The 21,279-nt window shown below is 40.9% G+C and overlaps 1 protein-coding gene across 1 annotated transcript in view; it reads left to right on the top strand.

Annotated features, from left to right (window-relative positions):
• Nucleotides 1–21,279, top strand: part of DCC (DCC netrin 1 receptor) — a 401,229-nt gene that overhangs the window by 265,937 nt on the left and 114,013 nt on the right. The window contains exon 15 of the mRNA XM_042447857.1: nucleotides 10,441–10,473. Within this exon, the coding sequence (XP_042303791.1) occupies nucleotides 10,441–10,473 (33 nt within the window). The remainder of the gene's footprint in view (nucleotides 1–10,440; nucleotides 10,474–21,279) is intronic.

Here is a 21,279-nt window from a genome sequence, read left to right as displayed (position 1 = left end):
GAACGAGTGAACGTGTGATCGGCAGCTAAAAAGGCAAATGCATTTTAGGCTGCATCAGTAAGAGTATCGTACAGATCAAGGGAAGTAATAGTGCCACTTATTCTGCTTTGGTCAGGCCCCACCTGGAATATTGTGTCCAGTTCTGGGCGCCATAATTCAAAAGGAGGTTGAAAAACTGGAACGTGTCCAAAGGAGGGCAAGTAAAATGGTGAAAGGTCTAGAAACCATGTCCTATGAGGAACGACTTAAGGAGCTGGGATGTTTAGCTTGGAGAAGAGAAGGTAAGAGTGATATGATAGCCCTGTTTAAATACTTGAAGGGATGCCATACGGAGGAGGGAGCTGACTGTTTTTCACTTGCTCCAGAGACTAGGACCTGGAGCAATGGATGCAAGCTACAAAAAAGAGATTCCACCTCAACATAGGAGAAACTTCCTGACAGTAAGGGCTGTCTGACAGTGGAACAAACTCCCTCGGAGTGTAGTGGAGTCTCCTTCCTTGAGGTCTTAAACAGAGGCTAGATGGCCATCTGTCGGAGATGATTTGATTTGGATTCCTGCATGGCAATGGGGTTGGACTGGATGGCCCTTGCGGTCTCTTCCACCTCTATTTCTATGATTCTATGGGGGGTACAAACCGCCGCTTTGCGGCGCTTCCCCGCCCCGCCATTTGCTCCGTGCGGGACTGCAGCAGCCAAACCGCGCGACTCCCGCGCACAAAAAGAAGCTCCATTTCGGAGCTTTCTTTTGCGGCGCCTCTATGACGTCGCGAGGCGCCTGGCGGGACTCGCGACGTCAAGGTCCGCGACACGTCTGGACGCTATGCGTCCAGTACGTAAAGATGGCGGCGCCCATGTAGAAGGTGCACCCCATCTTGTACGTATAGGATATGTACTAGGGTTAGGGGGGTGCGGAAGAACCGCCCCTTCCTAACCCTAGTACGTATCCTATACGTACTATATGCGGTGTGTATCCCGCCTATGATTCTAATCACGTATGTGGTATTTAAACCTCTTATGCTGGATCTCAAATCAGTCAAAAGCATTATTAAGGCTCTAAAGGTGGGCTAAAAAAACTGGGATATTTTGTGTGTATACGTGTTAGTGTACATTTCGGCCTCTGAATAGAAAGCTAATTTCCTGCTTAAAAGGTGACTGAAGCATGGGCATCTTTATCTTCATTTATACAGGACTGGGTAACTTTGCCTCTCCTGTTTCATGACAGCTTTTCAATCACCATGCCAAATGGCTAGGTTGTTGGGACAAAGCTGATATCTGAAGGGGCATAGGTTCTCAGCTCCGAACTATCACAGGATGTCACAAGTGTGCGGTACAAGAAAAGCAACACAACCAACTATATATGCTGACTATCAAGGTGCTTGATGAACTAATAGAATGGCAAAGACAGAGAAAATGCCAAGTCTCTAGCAGGCCACAGTATGACCCTGACCATATCCATGGATATGGAGGGCCAACTGTATATAGTTGTTAGTAAGCTTCTATTATATTTCATGTTATTTTTATTTCTATCTGGATAACTTGTCTTTCAATTGTATTGCATAGTTTTATATTCATATTACCTCCTCCCCTATCTCAGCAAATAACTGGGAATCTGGGTGAACAACCTCATTTCTCTTTCCCTGGATGTGGACTCCTACCTGGGATGGGCATTGCTTAATGACTCCACTGCCTCCTCCCAGCCATAAACAGCAATGACAGTGCCCCCTCTGCTACCTTGCATGGATTGGACATATGCAAGGAGCTTTTGTCTTCACACAATAACAAAAAACGATACACAAATGCATAATCCTGAGTACTGATGCACATATATGTCACTAAAGGATTCCAACCCTTGTCACTGTTTCCATCTCTTTAGTGGGGGAAAACTACAGTCAGCCCTGTGTATCCATGGATTCAACCATCCACAGTTGAATCCATTAAAAAAAAAAATCCAAAAAGCAAACCTTGTTCCCATTTTATATAGAGGGACACCACTTGCTATGTCATGGTTTTTAATGAGACTTAAACATCTCTGGAGTTGGGTATCCACAGGGATCTTGGAACAAACCCCCAGTGGATACCAAGGGCCCACTGTAGAACAGGGATTGTTCAATGACAGACCATTTTACCTCTTTCTATAACCACAGAAAGCTACCAAACAGTTTATGCTTATAGATACATACAAAACAATGTGACAGTTGTCCAGAATATAATATTTTTAATAGATCCATAATTTTGATGAGAAAAGAATACATATTGATCAGAAGTCTTCTGAATACTTCAGGCTGTTTAAAATAATATAATAATAAAATAATAATAATAATAATATAATAAAATCAGAAGCCTTCCTTGGGTGTATCTAAAAGTTTCTGGGTTGTACATACCATGGTAAAGTTCTTTGTGTGCGGATGTGTTTAATCGTTATAATAGACTGTTCACACACTTGAAAGACAACTTCAAATTTTCCAGTGTGAAGTTTATGAATGCTTTTAACACATTACCGCACACTCAGAGCAGGGGTTCTTTCTCAGCTACTTTGTTCTGTGTGAAATTAAATGTCTTGTGATCATGTAAGTGTGTACTGTCTCCTTCTGCATGTGTGTGTGTCTGTGGATATACTTGTTGCCAAGATCCTTCCATGGGCACCAATCACATCCTTAATCATACTGAGGGCAAGAACCAATATTTTGCATAATTGAGAATGCAAACCAGACATCAGAGCTCTTTGCACCTTAGATGAGAAGCAGATGTGTCAGAAACAGTTTGAATATTATTGAACATGACATATTTAGGGTGAATAGCATAAATATCATATCAGGTATTACATATAGTCCTTAGAGTATTAGAAGAGGGAACAAAGAAAGGATTTTTCCCTTTCTGTTTCAACGTACACATAACTCTAATTTAAAATTCATCTCCCCAATGATTTGAATGAAATAAAAAAAAAAGGTCTACTTGGACTCCCAGATCCCTTTCACACATAGTCTCGTTCAGCTTATATATTCACAAAAATACAAACCAAAAAACTTGTATGTGGTTTTCTCCCTAGTACTCTACCTAGGATACTGGCTACTATTGTACTATATAAAGAGCATCCATAACCTTAATTTGACAGATGCATAAATTGTGTGAATTGATATGTGTCAGCTGGGGATGCAGAGAGAGAGAGAGAGAGAGAGAGAGAGAGAGAGAGAGAGACTGCTCTTTGCTTGTTTATTCTGAGAGGCACTACCCTTCTATTAGCATAGACAAGAAAGGTATTTATTTGGGACTTTCTCCAGGACATGATAAACAACGGTGTTAAATTTGCAATCATCCTTCTCCCCATTTTTTTTTTAAACCTACTCTGTAATTGCCGATATTGTCATTACAATTTGTAGGGATTTTTTCTCTTCATTTTTGTGCCTTTTATAAAGACAACATCAGGATGAATTTCTAGCATTACAGTGCCCTCTAATGCTTCATTGGGGTGACAAGAAGAAAACACAACCGTATCCTCCTTGAGTTACACAGAATTTGCAAGAAACCATTGCCATGCAACAATCCAACCCACAAAGATTTCACTGCACAATGTATATGAAGAGTCACATCCCCTGAACAGCTTAGTGCTGGAAGATAGTTTTCAAAAGAAGTATATTATCCAGCTAGATTTAAAATGTCACAAATACTTCATATAAAGGCATTGCTCATGATATGCTAATATGTTTGGATTATATTTGAGGAATGCCCTAACTATGATTCATGAGTCTAAGTTTGGATTAGTAGGGAAATCTATTTGGTTATATAAAAATATTACTCAAATGAAGGGATGGGTTACTTGTGGCCTTCCAGATTTTCTTGAACTACAACTCCTACCATCTCTCATTATGAAATATTCTGGATAGGGCTGATGGGGAGTTGCAGTTGTCAAGTCCAGTGAGAGGCTCCATGCTTCCCTCTCTGGCTATAGGTGATCCTTGGTTATGTGTACCATACTACAGTATTTTCCTATTTCAAAGATTCTGTGCAACATGATGAAAAATATCCCTAAAATAGATTTGGCACATTGGGTTAAAAATAGATTTGACACAGTTCAGACTGAAAGCCAAAGCAGAATTAGTGCCTCACTGATTGTACAGAATTAGTACCTTTGTTCAGAGCATAACCTGTGTTCAGGGACCTTTGCATTTCTTCCACATCTTGAGGACTGCAGATTGTTCATCCATATTCTACAGTTTTCTTGTTATTTATCATCAACTTGAGTTCAGTTTATGGAGATCACATGAATAAAAGACCTCCAAGATCCCCAGGCATCACTTGCCCTGTTCATCCTTTGCAAACTCAGGGTCACATTCAATAAAAAGTTCCAACCACTTCTGCATGAAAATTTAAACATGTATAGGATACCAACAGGACTATATAATGGGAAAAAATCTATAGGTGTGTATCCCTTATTGGCCAACTAGATGCCTCTGGGAAGTTCTTGATGAAGATTTGAATGCAAAAAGCCTCTCCCTGCTGTTAATTCCCCAGCCAATGGCATTTGAAGGTATTTTCCATCTGAATTTTGAACTCCTGTTTATAAGCCTCCTTTGTGATTTTGTCAGTCTGTCTTTACAAGGTAAACCAAGAGTCATTTGTCACATCCCATGTTAATGAATACCCTAAATCAATTTACTTTTTATTCACTCCATCTCCACAATGCTTGGGGGGGGGGGGGGGTGGGGGGGGGGGGGCTGGCTGTGATTTTGGAGGTTGTAGCCCAAAGAAAAACCTTTCCAAGCTCAGTGTCTTCATAGGTGCACCTGGAAAGGTAAAGTGTAGCAGCACAAGATGTGGAATGATAGGCATTCATGGTGTAGAGGCAAGCCATGATAGGAAAGAAAATTACATATCTATGTCCTTCACCCTCAACACTATTGGCCAGCTGGCTGGATTCTGCTTATGAGCTACCATTTACCATTCTAACAAAAAGGAGGCAATGTATGGATTTGCAATGAATTATTTGAGACGACAAGATTTCTCCTGTCATAGGGATTACATGAAACTAGGAAGGAGTGAGGTCACAACTACTGAAATGTATGCATGCATTAGCCATGGATACACTGGAATTATGTGGTTTGCTTGCTGTGCTCTATTCTTTTGCTACCTGTGATTTACATGTGAACTTTTTCAATCAGGACTTCACATCTCAACAGGATGGGTTACAATGGCTTTGCTCTAAAGATAACCATTAGAGGTGTTTGATAGTGGAATATGCTACCTGAGAGTGTGGTGGAGCCTCCTTCTTTGGAGGTTTTCAGAGGCTAGATGGTCATCTGTTAGGAGTGCTTTGATTTTGCCTTCCTGCATAGCAGGGTGTTAGACAGGATGGCCTCTGTAGTCTTTTCCAGATTTATGATTCTATAAAGGTCTGGAAAAGAACAAGAGAAGAAAGTATAGGTGAAAAATGGAGGCATAGAATAATAGTCAAATATGGCAACCCAAAGGATCTTTTAAAGTTCACCTGCATAAATTTCTTTCTTTCTCAGTTTCTCTTCTGGATCTCCTGATGGGCTAACCTTGGCTTACAGCAGGAAGTAGCTTGGGTAGCTTTTTGGTTCCTTTCAGTTTTGTGACTTTTTGGAAAAAAGTAAGGTACAGTGGTACCCCGGGATACGAATGCGCCGGGTTACGAATTTTTCGGGATACGAAAAAATCCCATAGGGATTTATTGCTTCGGCTTACGAAGGTTTCTTCGGGTTACGAAAAAACCGCGGCGCTATTTTCCGCCACCGGAGGGCAGCAGAGAGCTATTTTTCCATTAGCGCCTATGGGAATTCGGCTTACGAAGGTATTTCGGGTTACGAAATTAACCGCGGAACGAATTAATTTCGTAACCCGGGGTACCACTGTATCAAGGTTTCAAGATCCCCAGCAATCAAAAGTAGGGAGGATAATTGGTATAATTCTTCCTACAAGAATTGTTGGACTTATGTATATAGCTACAAGAACATGAAGAAAAAAGTCTCTTAACTTTAAAGTCTTGGAAAGTGGGAACTTAGACTTGGGGAGAGAAAAGTTCAATGTGTGGGCCACGTGCAGCATTATTCTGCCATTCGGTAGCCCTGCAAGCTCCCAGATCCCCCTGCTTTATTTTTCCCCAGCATATTTTTTTGGGTCCCAGTTTGCTAAATGGTTTTTGAAACTGTTGCAAGATGCAGTACTTTTGTTCTCCCATCTCCCTGATACCCCAACCCACCCTCTAGAGTAGAAAAGGGCAAAAATTAACCCCCAAACTATGTGTTGTCATTTCTGGCTTCAGAATAGCAATGCTGGGGGATAAATTGGCATCCACCCCATGGTAGTTACTCACCTCAATCTTATCCAGAGCCTTTTGCTCTGTTAGTATCAAAATTCCATGCAGTTTAGAGGTGGCCAGCACATGAGTTGCATGTGGTCTATGGATATCTTTGATGCTCCTCCATCCTCACTGCCAATTTTGACCTGAAACAAGGTGCACAGGTACTATGTGTCTTATTTTACAGGAGAATTGGCAAAGATCTTCTCTGAAACAAGAGACATGGTCCTCTGTGATGCTCAATTTAGATGAAAAAATGATTTGTGAGAAAATAATAGTGGAAAACAATCCACTCCTCATTGCACCAGTAACCTCCAGCACTGCCCAATGATAGGGGGAGCTACTAGGGGGGTCCAAAGAAGATAGAATTAGGCCTCATTCCCACTTAATTCAGTTACCAGCTCATTCTGTTTCTGATCCGAATCGATGAATCGGTTCAGCAGCAGAGCCTGGTTCACATTATATTTGCACCAACTGAAGCCCTCTTCCACAAGTCTCTCCTTTCCCTGCCAGCAGTCTCTCGGAGCTAGAGCCAGAGCAATCCCAGGCTTTGCCACTGCCTCTTCCTTTCCTCCGCCTTCTTTCCTTCCCTCCATCCTGCCATGGCTGCCTAGAGGAGTGGTCTCCCTGCCCCTGCCTGCCTTTCCTCGGCCATGAAGGGGGTCTTCAACCAAAGAGTGCCCACCATCCACGCTGGTGACTTCCACCCAGTGCCACCATCAATGGCCACCCGCCCCAGGAGTCACCCACTCTGCCCGAGTCCTCTGCCAACAACAGCAACTAGGGGCTGGAGCAGGGGGTTACAACTCACCCTCCTTGGCCCTTTATGCCACCAGTACCAGGCCTACACTGGCTATGCCAGCAACCCCTGCCACCACCAGTACAGCAGCAGGGATGTAAAGCAAGCCAGCCAGCCAGGTGAGCAGGATCTGAACTCAGATTCGAATCCACACTGGTTCCCACTTGCACAGAACTGCTTTATCCACAAAGATGTGGGAAAAATCAGCATCTTTTTGACGTGGGTTAAATGGGCCTAGAGCATGCCCCCCCCTTTCAGAATTGCTTCAACGATTCGAATTAAGTGGGAATCAGGGTTATCTGAATTGGTTCGATGGTCCTAATGTAATGGAGTCCCTATGTATATTTACTTGGGAATTTAGCTAACATAGAGGTCAATATCTATGCAGTATCAGATAGCCACTATCCACTCCTCTTGTCCTGTGACAAGTTGCACTGTCACAATGGGGAGGTGAGGAACTATGTTCTACTCATTTCTGGTCACTTTTTCATTACATTTTTAGCTGGTGTGGGCAGAGAATACGCATTTAAGGAGTAAACACAAACAACATTTAAGAAGGAAACCATGTCCCTAGACACAATTTTGAGCTCAATAGTTTTGAGGAAAATTTGGATGTTGGAAGAATCTGGGAAAGGTTGAGGACAATACCTACATGGGACCCTCCCGGGGGGCACATGATTGCATTCTAAATCTAATTAAACTGAATATTTGGACCCCCTGGTACATTTTGTACCAGTTTTTGAATAGTCAACCTCAGAACAAAAGAGCCAGAATAAACTACCTAAGGGCCACCATGATTGTAGTGGAAAGATGTCATGTCATCATTTTGGCATCTCCTGTTTTCTGTGACAATGGAGCTAAGAACTGGATTGCAAAAATCAAATATTCCAAAGCAAGTCAATAATACATATTATGCTTCAGATAGTCACTTTAGGGCTCAGCATAATACATAATTGAGACTACATTATAGATCCATGTTTGGCAGGTTAACACAATTACCTTGTCACTCAATAAAAGAAACAAGTATATTTTGTGTGTGTGCCATCCATTTTGGAAAAAAATAATAATACAAGGATTTGAGATTTTATTTTATTTTTTATCCACTGGCTTGTTTGTCATGCATCTTTGCTGACAGAAATATTGTTTGGGATGGCAAATGAAAGTCATTAAAGTTTGGGACTTGAGGTGATCGGGGTGCCCCTTTTCACAGCATAGGGGGTTCCTTGCCAGGTTGCATCTGAGGAAGGTTGATGGAAGGCAGAGTCACTGCCCTAGGGCCTGCCTTTTTGTTGACAACTTGGGTCTGGGATCTGGGGCATCATTCACCAGTGTCCTGTGGGCATTGGTAATGTGTGGAAGTTTTCTTATGAGACTATGGGATGTGTGGTATAGAAGGTTACCCATGTGGGGGTGGACACATTTCTGGCACTACAGGTGATATTGCAGGGCTCTGGCCCAGGCAGATCTCTGCCTTGTCACCCCACTGGTCTGGCAGCAGGCCAAACTGGAATGATAGATCAACATGCAGGTTGATTTTATTTCATACATAATATACATACATTTCAGTTATTTACAGTATGGTGATTATATAAAATATAATCCCAGCATGAATTCTCATTGAACTTGACTTCCCCAGCTCCCTCAAAAAAAAAAAAAAAAAAAAAAAAGGCCTCATTTATTCATTTGGTCATAATCTTGACTATATAATAATAATAATAACAACAACAACAACATAAAAGCTATATTACTACTGTTTTCATAGAGCCTATTCATCACCTAATGGTTTCTCCTTAATAATCACTTTCTCTTCAAACATACTGCAATTATTCCTATACATTTCTCCATAATAATAATAATACAAGGACTTGCAATTTGATATTTTTTTATATCCACTGGCTTATTTGTCATACATCTTTGGTGACAGAAAGATAGGTTGGGATGGCAATTGAAAACAGAAATATTGTACACCTTTTATTATTTCTCCCCATTAATAAAGCAGAATAATATTTCATCAGCTTATTAAACACAAACTGCTTTTAAACATGATTCTGCCAACAAGTTATCTGACTTACTGAAGACTCATACAGCTCAGCTGGGTATCCATATCAGTGGGAAAGTGAATTAGTTCTGGGTTCAATCTGAACTTCGAAGGAGCTATCTGAGATCCCCAACTGTACCAGCCCAAATGTTCACAGTGCCATGATTCTTTAACATCCTGCACATCCTGCTGAGCCATGTAGCATGTCCTCCACTCTTGCTCTGAGGTCAAAATGAAATGCCCACCCATGTCATCATCATTTGGCATCTCTTTTTGATCTTAGAGCAAGGCAACTCATGGTGGTGGAGGACATATTGATCAACTCAGGATGACATACACGGACAGCTGTCCCAGTGCAGGAATGGAGGGCTAGGTAACCAGGGCAGGTGCTCATAGCTGTCCCCGGAGTATCCTTGCCCATGCAGACAGGGCCCAGGTCTCTAGGGAGCCAAAATGGTCCCTGCCTTGCTATCCTTCTGTCAACAAGTGAAACTCTTTCTATTCTGACAGGTATGTAGGAACAGACTTCAAGGATTTTGCTCTTTTTAAAGCAATTCTATGGATTGGATTTTAACTGTAACTATTGTGTATTTTCTTACTGACATCATTGCACATGATTCAACCTGATTTTGTTTTTAATTTTTGTAAGCTGTCTTGTGTCTCAGTTTGGGAGAAAAGGTCTATTTTAAAAGAATAAAAAATGATAATGAATAGAATGGTAGTGTGCTTGAAGGGCGCTGTAATGCATGAAGGCATGGCTAGAGCATATGTAATCCCATCTTTTTTTCCTTGCATGATTACTATAGAAAAATCCTGCAAAATTAATTTCCCACAAAGTGCAAAATGATGACAACGTAAGTCAGGAATACCACTGAGCACACAGGAAAATTTGTGTCAAATTATTCAAAAGAACAGTCTCACGTTCCTTCATTTCACTTCCACTCTTAATTAAGCTTTCTAGTTGATTGTTCTGATCTGGAGAAAAATACCATTTTGTTACCCCCCTTTTCGTGTGTGTGTGTGTGTGTGTGTGTGTGTGTGTGTGATTTTATTTGTAATGAGACATGGACCATGCAACTTGCATTTGTCTTTTGAAAATGATGCCAAAATGGAAGAGAAGTGTTAAAATCTTGTCTTTTTTCTACTCTGTCATGCCAGTCAATCTTCTGCTGGGGGAGGGGGAGCCTGTCTTGATACGAAAGCTGGCTGGCAAACCTGTTGATTTGATAAGTCAGCGTACCTACTGAAAACTGTCAAATGTCTGACAATATTGTCTTTGCCTTACAGTGGAGCATCCTGACAAAATGGCTAACGATCAAGGTAAGGCATTCTGTTTTCTCTTGGAACCGATGCCAAGTTGCAGAGGTGATGCCACCCCCCCCCACTCCTTTTTGTGTCCCACTCATCACCTGGCTGGCGCACCTGACGAGCCACACACTGGCATGATAATTAATCTTGTTAATGAAGTTCTGCTTGGTTGAGGCTGCTGTTTTGATGAGGAAGATGTAAATTTTCTTGAGAGGAAATTGTTTTGTCTCCTTTCTGAAGGACCAATTAAAATGTCAGGCTCCTTTGTATGAAATAATTTTTTTACCTCTCTCTCTCTCTGCTACACTTCTGAATAATTCACATTAAGTATAATTAAGCATGGCATAATTTCCAAGCTGTGCTTATACCCTTTTGTGGGTTATAGATTAAAGTTCTGGAGCCTCGTGGTATAAAGAAAGACCATAAATCATCTCCTCTCTCAAGTATAGCATGTTCACTTAATAAGAAAGGCAAACTTTAGTCAACTTTTCAAGACAGTGTGGTTATTAGCTTTTTTTGCTCTTTCTTTCTTTCTTTCTTTCTTTCTTTCTTTCTTTCTTTCTTTTTTACAGTCCTTTATGGGTTTTTTATTTTATTTTATTTTATTTTACCAGCTGATTGATTTTGTCCATTTGTTTCCTATACCTAGCCTTCAAGATGTTGCTGGACTGTAGCTTCCATCATCTTTCACCTCTTGCTATTCTGGTGAGGAGTGATGGGAACTGTACTGCAACATTTGGAGGTCCACAATTTTTTATACATCCATTCTTTAAATATTAGCAAGCTGTGTTGAGAAAAAAAATACTGAATATCATTAGGATATATGTGTGTGTGTCTTCTACCCAGTGATTTCCACTGATAATGCTACTTGTTATCTATGGGGAAAACGTTTAATCTGCGAAAAGTTTCAGATAAATATGCTATTATTTAGTTGGACCCAGTTTTTACTGCATTGGCAAAACCTATGAAAAAATTAGAAATCACTCTGGGATGTAATGTGAAAATTAGGCCTTCTCCTCAAAGTGGAAATAATCCTGTGCTTTTTCTTACACTTCATTGTTATCAAAACTGAAATATTTCTCCAGCAGTTGAAAAGAACACCCAGTGTAATTTATATTGCTTTGAGGAGATGTTTGGATGTGCAGAGGAGGGGAGGTTACACCTTCTGGCTTTCATCCCTACTTGCGCTTGCCTTGCTTCTGGGCTTACTGTAGAGCTGGAGAACATGGGGTTCTCCTTAAATTTTTAGACAGCCACTCACAGCAGCCTTAGCTAACACAGCTAACGGTGAAGACTGTTGGGAATTGCAGTCCAGCAGCATCTTGAGGTCCACACATCAGTGGTGCCAACGAGCCTCAGAGATATTTCCTGGAATGTTTTACCAAAATCCAAAACCCTGGAATTCCCCAACATTTATTATTATTATTATTCAGTCATAATCCCTGGAAAGAAATTAATTAAATTTCCTGGATTCCAGGGAATTCCCCGGAAATTGGCAACACTGCCACACACACCCCAGGCAGGGAGGGAGTGGCTGGGTACAAAATAGCTGGGATCCAAACCTCTAAAGGACCTAGGCCTCCAGGGGTTAGGATGATGAAATTCAAGGAATGCATTGCAAAATAAATGTCTATATTTCAACAGACCAATGACTGGCTCTAATGTCTATTGCTAAATTTAGGGAGGAGAGTTCAGTTGTGCAACTTGCTCCAGGCTATAGTCCAGCTCTCAACAGCCCTGTATACACCACCTTAAAATATTGGATGCTCATGCATCAGTGGTTGCATCTGCACTGCAGAAATGATGATGTTTGATACTGCTTTAACTACCATGTCTCAGTGCTATGACATTCTGGGATTTGTCATTTTGTGAGTTGTTTAGAATCATAGAATCATAGAGTTGGAAGAGACCACAAGGGCCATCCAGTCCAACCCCCTGACATTCAGGAAATCTAAATCAAAGCATCCATGACAGATAGGGTTGCCATAATTGTCCACTAAAACCCTGGACAAAATGTAGGACAAAACTCAGCCCAAAATGGAGGACATTAAGGTCCTCCATTTTTCTTAAATGTCCTTCATTTTGGGCTGAGTTTTGTCCTGCAGTTGTTCTACAGTTTGGTCTAGATTTTGTCTTACATTTTGTCCTGGGTTTCAGTGGACAATTATGGCAACCCTAATTGACATATGGCCATCCAATCTCTGTTTAAAGACCTCTAAGGAAGGAAACTCCACTACACTCTGAGGGAGTGTTTTCCACTTTCGAACAGCCCTTACTGTCAAGATGTTCCTCCTAATGATGAGGTGGAATCTCTTTTCCTGGAGCTTGCATCCATTGCTCTGGGTTCTAGTCTCTGGAGCAGCAGAAAACAAGCCCTTCAAGTATTTAAACAGGGCTATCATATCACCTCTTAACCTTCTCTTCTCCAGGCTAAACATCCCCAGCTCCCTAAGTCGTTCCTCATAGGACATGATTTCCAGACCCTTCACCATTTTGGTCGCCCTCCTTTGGACACACTCCAGTTTCTCAACATCCTTTTTAAATTGTGGTGCCCCGAACTGGACACAGTATTCATGTTGGGGCCTGACCAGAGCAGAATAGAGTTGGACTATTACTTCCCTTGATCTAGACACTATACTTCTACTGATGCAGCCTAAAATTTCATTGACCTTGTTAGCTGACGCATCGCACTGTTAACTCATGTTCAAATTGTGGTCTACTTGGATTCCCAGATCCCTTTCACATGTAGTCTCATTCAGCCAGGTGTCACCCAGTTTAGCCTTCTCTGGCTGGGATTTGCAGTTTTGTGAGATATTTAGCCATCTCTGTCTGAGAGCTCTGGTGCCACAACAAACTGCAAATCCCAGGATTCCATAGCAATCAGCCATGGCAGTTAAAGTGGTGTCAAACTGTATTATTTCTGCACTGCTGATGCATCCTGTGTCAACATTTGCATTTGGTCAAGAGCATACTGTTGCAGTGGCTTAGTGGTTAAGATATCAGTTCTGATGATCAGATGATCGGAAGTTTGGCAGTTCAAGGGCCCAAGTGCTCCTGTCCCTAGTCCCAGTTTTTGCAAGCCTAGCAGTATAAAAGCATACAAATGCAAGCAGATAAATAGGTATCACTTTGGTTTGGAAGGTAACCACATATGGTGCAGTGATGCTGGCCACATGACCACCAGACCAGTCCTTGGACAATGTTGGCTCTTTTTTGCTTATTAACAGAGATGAGAACTGTCCCCTGCAGTTGGTCACAACTAGGCAAACTTGTCAAAGGGGAAATTTTACCTTTACAGACCACATACTGAATGTGAAAATGTACTCAGAAAGATGTGTATACTTAAAATGCTACAAAGAAGAAGAAAAGTGGCTTATTCAATTGGGAAAATATCATTTGAAGAAAAAAAAATCTGCCCCAGAGTTCATACAGTTGAAAAATATGTATCTATGAGAATATGTATATTTTGATTGCTTCTTGGTTAAGATCAACTGAAAATATGTATATTATGAACACTGTGCAGAAAAAATTTAACTGTGGAAAAATGAGGACCTGAGTATAATCGAGCTTGACAGATTTGCCCATCCTTGTGAGTGATATATAGACATACCTCCTTTAAAAAGATAGAATTTAATTTACATTCTAAAAGAATCTCAGATACAATAATGTTTCGGTGTAACAAAAGCAGGAACATTTAAAAAAGGAGGAGAAATAACTACATAAGTTGTAAGTTTCTATAAAAACTGACCAAATGTCCAAATGTAAATCAAATTGTTAATTTAGTCTATAAATCATCCTTTCAAATGTTGCAAGCATTGTTAGATTTTTTTTTATTAACTGGATCACAAATGGAGAAAAATTATCTTTCCAGTAATGAAATATCAATCTCTTAGCAGTCAAAGGGCACAAAAATTCCCCTTCCATTGGCCATTTGTTAATTTCCAAGTAACAGGTAAATATTTTTTTTAAAATATATGCATATCCCTGAAGATCAAGGAACTTTCCAAAACCAAACTTACTTGTGTGATTGTTTTTGTTGTGTACCTTCGAGTCACTTCCAATTTATGGCAACCCTAAGGTGAACCTATCATGGGGCCCGTTAGCAAGATTTTTTCAGAGGGGATTTGCCATTGCCATCCTGTGTGCCTGAGAGAGTGTGACTTGCCCAAGATCACCAACCAAAACCAAAGGTTCTGAAGAAAATATGACCCCGAGAACGAAAATGTTGTCTATAAGGGTAGTTTTACCCCACAAAGATATGTAAAAATTTAATCAAATGAACTAGCACAGTAAAATTCTCCTAATCAGGGGAAATAGCCCTGGTTCAATATCAAATAGACAATACAAGGGTGAGAAATAACCCAGTAGTATATATGGGCAATTATAAAAAGGTTTAAAAATGGAAAAATAGAGGCCAAACGCATTTCAGCCGAAGCCTTCCTCAGTGGCCTATCAATGTAAATAAAAACTATTAGTATAAACTATTCCTCAGCCCACAAAATGTGCTCTCTCTAAATGCAAAAGCTGCAATGAGCTTGGTTTGTTATCAGGGTGTCTTTATATAACCAGCTGTGCTGGCAATGAGCCTGATCCTGTTTTGTGGTTCTTTTGTTGCAGGGACTTTGTTTGGTTTGTACTTGCCCAAGATCAACCAATGGGTTTCCATGGTTGAGCAGGGATTCAAACCCTGGTCTCCAGAGTCATAGTCCAATGTTCAGACCACTACACCATGCTGGTGGTGCTTACTTGCTTCCAAAGTGTAGCTACAAAACAACTCCCAAACATATGTGTTAAGGAAACTTTAGCAGTATTATATCTCCAACAATTGCTGATTTAGAAACCCCTTTCTTGAATAGATATGGTGACCAATATACCCAAAAGAGCAATTTCTGCTGTATAGGATGACATCAGACATCTATAGCCATGCTAGTTATAGAAGTTAAAACCGATAACCATTGATTAGTCGGAATTGACTAATTCCACTTGTTTATTCCATTCTTGCTATAAGCCTTGCACATCCTATTTATTTACAGATAACAGAAATTTATATATATAAATTGTTGGTTTGGATATTAGGTTGGCCTCAATTAACACCTCTAATTTTAAGGGAGTCTTGGATGCACTTAAAGCTGCAGGGCCAAATCTGGAGTGTAATAAATGTTTCAGTTATAGATAATCCATTTATATGATAAAGATAATTTGAACTGTTCCTGCATAATTGAAAAAGGCAAAAAACTCATCAACACTAAGAACTTTATCGCATCACATTCTCCAGGCAGGGATGAGATTCCTGCCACTGAGTAAAATGAGAAACCCAAGAAGAGGTATTGATGGCATTATCCTGGACATCTACACTGAGCCAAAATTGCGAATATTTAACTATTATTGCTAGATAGTTGTTCTGGATAATAAACCATTATCTTTGACTTTAGCATGCAGTTCTAAATAGGCAAACCAAACAATGTTCACTTTTTGATCTTAATAAGCATTCTGGAACATAAAATGGGTCCTATTTTCCTTGCATTCCTTGTAGGGATTCCACAAAAGCACAAAAAAATTCAAAGCCTGTTTCCTCTATCATTTGGGTGAAAGCCCAGCTAATTTTCTTGTCTGTTCAGTATCAGTATAATGAAGTGAAATTTGAAAAGTGACATGTTAGGGGGGGGGGAATAGTGGGAATGTACTTGACAAACAAGAGATGAGTTTTTTTAAAAAAGCCAATGCAATTCTAGGCTGCATCAATAGGATTATAGTATCTAGACTGAGAGAAATAGTAGTAGCACTCTTTTCTGCTTTGGTCAGATCTCACCTGAAATATTTACTCCACTTCTGGGCACTACAATTCCAGAAGGGCATTGACAAGCTGGAACATGGCTAGAGGAGAGCGACTAAAATGGTGAAAGGTCTGGAAACCATGCCCTGTGAGGAGAGACTTAAGAGCTCCGTATGTTTCTCTTAGGGAAGAGAAGGTTAGGAGCCTTGTTTAAATATCTGAAAGGATGTCATATTGAAGATGAAGGAAGTTTTTTCCCCCCTGCTGCTTCAAAGACGAGGACATGGAGTAATGGATTCAAAGTTCAAGAAAAGAGATCCCACCTAAACATTAGGAGGAACTTCCAGACTTAGTTTTTCATGGGTTTTTCGGGCTATGTGGCCATGTTCTAGAAGAGTTTATTCCTGACATTTCACCGGCATCTGTGGCTCGCATCTTTACAGAATGCTGGCATGAAAGTGAGTGAGATATATATTCTTTGTGACTCTATTCCAGACTGTAAGAGCTGTTTGGCAGTGGAACACATTCCCTCAGAGACTGGTGGTGTCTCCTTCTTTGGAGGTTTTTAAACAGAAGATGGATGGCCATCTGGCGGGAGTGCTTTGATTATGAGTTCCTGCATTGCAGGGGGTTAGACTGGATGGCCTTTGGGGTCTCTTCCAACTCTATGTTTTTAAGAACCTTTAAAGTAATTATTGTTCCTTTTGAAGGTGTTGATGCATGGTGTATTAGTTCATTTCAGATTTAAGGGGTCACAGAGATCTCCATGTTTTGTTTTGTTTTTTGTTTGTGCACGTATGTTCTTGCTGACATGGTTGTGGCTGTTATTGCTTTTCTATCCCAACTTTTTCCTAGTTCAGGACTCAAATCAGCTTACAACAAATTAAAAAAAAGGTTAATTTCACAAGATAAAAAAGCTAAAATGAATTAAAGAATAAAAAAATTAAAACCAGGTTAATACATACATTATCAAACACACATGTGTATGCACACAGACACACACACACACACTGAGTGTGATTGTTGTTGTTTTTAAAACTGAAAATTTGATTGTATGTGAAGGATGCAAATCTTTTCCACAGAGAAAATGAAATGATGATAACGATAATGATAATGATGATACTGTTACATGGAGTAAGTCATAAACTGAATATTTTTTTAAAACTGTACAGTTTTCAAAGACTTTCTCTCAATGGGAGAAAGTTTGTTAAATGTTGCTCTTCCATGAGAGATCAAAAGTTGCATCCCTAACTGCTTCCAAAGAGGGCATTTTCCCCATGCTTAGCTGTTTTTATTTCCCTCATCTTTCCTTGGACGTAATAATTAAGAGGCTCCTTGTCTGTACCTATCATGCATCAATGCAGTGTTTCTATAATTTATAGTTCAGACTTTCCCTTTCTTTCCTCTACTATGTTCAGATAGGAGTAAAATTGATGGGGGAAGTTAGACATATGTACAAATCATGCTGCTCTTTCCTGCTGGTTTCTTTCCTTGACAATCTCAGCAATATATTTTATATTCTATTCCATTACCCCAACTATATAGATATGCTTTATTCCTAAGGCCTTAATACCATTTGGTACTGCATCCAAAGAAGTGGGTTTATATTCAAGAAAGCTCATGTGAAAAATAAAAACTAGTTAGTCTAAAAAGTGCTGCCACATTTCCATTTTTCCTCCCTCTTCCTTTCTCCTTTTTAGAACAGAAAAACAACCTTGATAGAATAGTCTATCCACAGCCTGAGTTGCATCCTGTTTATTTGCTTCACCTCTGCAAAAAATTAAATTGTGTGTGTGTGTGTGTGTGTGTGTGTGTGTAAAACATATATGCTAAACCCTGTTGCTTCTCCTGTAAGAAATTTGTTTGAAGAGAAAGGCACAGTCTGTAATTTTAGATTAATATTCCTGGAATTAAAAGGCTTAAGCAGTGGCAGGAGGTGAAGCAATCCCATCAGGCAGAAAGTTAGGCTATGCACTGGAAACTGCCAGTGGTAGCTTTGATGTGAGATGGAGTTTAGAGGAACTAACTACGGTGCTAAATCCTAGTCTAAAAACCTTGGACAGCTCTGCAATGCAATTGGCTCCAACAGCCACCATTAGGAATTGCTATTAATGGATGCTGGGCTCTTCTGCATTCAGTCAGACAGTGTGGTGAAGCTGAGAGAACATGACTTGCTTAAGGCCATCTAGGAAATGCAGAGCCAAGATGAGAAGACAGCTAGCAGCTTCACCACTCACAAACATAGCTCTGCTCAGAAATCTCAACAGCTCTGGATCATAGAATCATAGAATCGTAGAGTTGGAAGAGACCACAAGGGCCATCCAGTCCAACCCCCTGCCATGCAGGAAATCACAATCAAAGCATCCCCGATAGATGGCCCTCCAGCCTCTGTTTAAAGACCTCCAAAGAAGGAGACTCCACCACACTCCGAGGGAGTTTGTTCCACTGTCAAACAGCCCTTACTGTCAGGAAGTTCTTCCTAATGTTGAGGTGGAATCTCTTTTCCTGCAGCTTGCATCCATTGTTCCTGGTCCTGTTCTCTGGAGCAACAGAAAACAAGCTTGTTCCCTCCTCGATGTGACACCCCTTCAAATATTTAAACAGGGCTATCATATCACCTCTTAATCTTCTTTTCTCCAGGCTAAACATCCCCAGCTCCATAAGTCGTTCCTCATATGACATGGTTTCCAGACCCTTCACCATTTTAGTCGCCCTCCTTTGGACATGCTCCAGTTTCTCAATGTTCTTTTTGAATTGTGGTGCCCAGAACTGGACACAATATTCCAGGTGGGGCCTGACCAAGGCAGAATACAGTGGCACTATTACTTCTCTTGATCTAGACACTATACTTTTATTGATGCAGCCTAGAATTGCATTGGCCTTTTTAGCTGCTGCATCACATTGTTGACTCATGTTCAACTTGTGGTCTACTTGAACTCCCAGATCCCTTTCACATGTGGTCTCATTCAGCCAGGTGTCCCCCATCCTATATCTGTGCATTTTATTTTTCGGCCCTAAGTGCAGTACCTTACATTTCTCCCTGTTGAATTTCATTTTGTTAGCTTTGGCCCAGTTTTCTAGTCTGTTCAGGTCGTTTTGAATTTTGATCCTTGTCATGGCCAGCCAAGATCAGCTCTCGGAGGATGAGGAGGAGGATGAGCCTCCTCCAGAGCAAGGACTGATTGAGGCAACACCAGGTGCTGTTCCTGCCCTGCCAGGTCCCAGCTGTGATCCTCCAACCCCAGAGGAGGAGGTTCAACCAGGTCCTAGTGCCGAAGAGAGACCTTCTATGGTACCACTGCCTAGTGGGGACTCTGGGGACGAAGCTTGCATGCAGGTGCCTTCTTTCAAAGAGAGAAGAGCTGAGAGTGCTTGCAGGCGCAGATCACAGAGAATTGCTGAGAGGCAATTAGCCAACCAGCCTCAGGTGGCACGAGGGAGAGTTTCCCTTACTTAAGTGGGAGAGAGACTAATGCTGGTGGCTAGAGTTTATTGCATGATCTCTCGGCGTGATTGCTGCTAGCACTAGGATTCTTTGTTACCTTGACCTTGGACCGGACTTTGTTATCTTTTGGCTGTTTTGACCTTGGACTGTTTGACCAACGTTGTTTCTCGGTATCCTGACTTCGGCTTGACTCTTGGAACATTTGGACTTCTGGAATTCTGAACTCGGCTTGTTTTCTCGGACTGCTCTCAGACTGGTTCCTTGCAAGGTCTGCTTTACTTTCACTTCCACTGTGCTAAGGCTCTGTTATCAGCTACTGTCAAGTGTCTGCTGGCAGCATTCCCGGACAATCCTGTCCTCTGGAGTATTAGCTATTCCTCCTAATTTGGTGTCATCTGCAAATTTGATAAGAATGCTCCCAATTCTGTCATCCAAGTCATTGATAAAGATGTTGAATAACACTGGGCCCAGGACAGAGCCCTGTGGGACCCCACTGGTCACTTCTCTCCAGGATGAAAAGGAGCCATTGTTGAGCACCCTTTGGATTCAGCCGGTCAACCAGTTATAAATCCATGTAACAATTACTTTGTCTAGCCCACATTTTACAAGCTTGTTTGCAAGAATGTCATGGGAAACCTTGTCAAAGACCTTACTGAAATCAAGATATACTATATCCACAGCATTCCCTTCATCTACCAAGCTAGTAATTTTATCAAAGAAAGAGATCAGATTTGTCTAGCATGACTTGTTTCTCTGAAAGCCGTGTTGACTTTTTGTGATTATGGCATTGCCTTCTAGATGTTCACAGACTCTCTTCTTAATGATCTGCTCTAGAATCTTTCCTGGTATAGATGTCAGACTAACTGGACGATAATTGTTTGGATCCTCTTTTTCCCTTTTTTTGAAGATAGGGACGTTTGCCCTCCTCCAGTCTGCTGGGACTTCTCCTGTTCTCCAGGAGTTCTCAAAGATTATTGCCAATGGCTCCGATATTACATTTGCCAGTTCTTTTAATACCTTTGGATGTAGTTCATCTGGTCCTGGAGACTTAAATTCATTTAGATTAACAAGGTATTCCTCTACTATCTCTTTACTTATTCTGTGCTGAAATTCCCCTATTCTGTCCTCTGCTCCATTATCCTCAGGTTGAGCACCCTTTGCCTTTTCTGAGAAGACTGAGGCAAAGAAGGTGTTGAGTAATTCTGCCTTTTCTCTGTCCCCTGTTAACATTTTGCCATCTTCTCCACACAGTGGCCCTACCGTTTCCTTCTTCTTCCTTTTGCTGCAGACATATCCAAAAAACCTCTTTTTATTCTTTTTAACCTCTCTAGCAAGCCTGAGCTCATACTGCGCTTTAGCTTTTCTGACTTTACCCCTACACATGCCTGCTATTTCTTTGAATTCCTTTTTCGTGATTTCCCCCTTTTTCCATTTCTTATACATGTTCTGTTTCAAACTTAGCTCAGTTGAAAGTTTCTTAGTCATCCATCCTGGTTTCTTGAGACACTCCCATTTTTCTTTCTCACTAGAACTGTTTGAAATTGTGCCTTCAGTATCTCCCTTTTGAGAAACTCCCATCCATCCTGAACTCCCTTCTCTT

The sequence above is a fragment of the Sceloporus undulatus genome, chromosome 2 (genome assembly GCF_019175285.1).
Source record: "Sceloporus undulatus isolate JIND9_A2432 ecotype Alabama chromosome 2, SceUnd_v1.1, whole genome shotgun sequence".
NCBI lineage: Eukaryota > Metazoa > Chordata > Lepidosauria > Squamata > Phrynosomatidae > Sceloporus > Sceloporus undulatus.
Note: the sequence above shows the minus strand (reverse complement) of the source record. Positions and strands in the feature narration are given on the sequence as shown.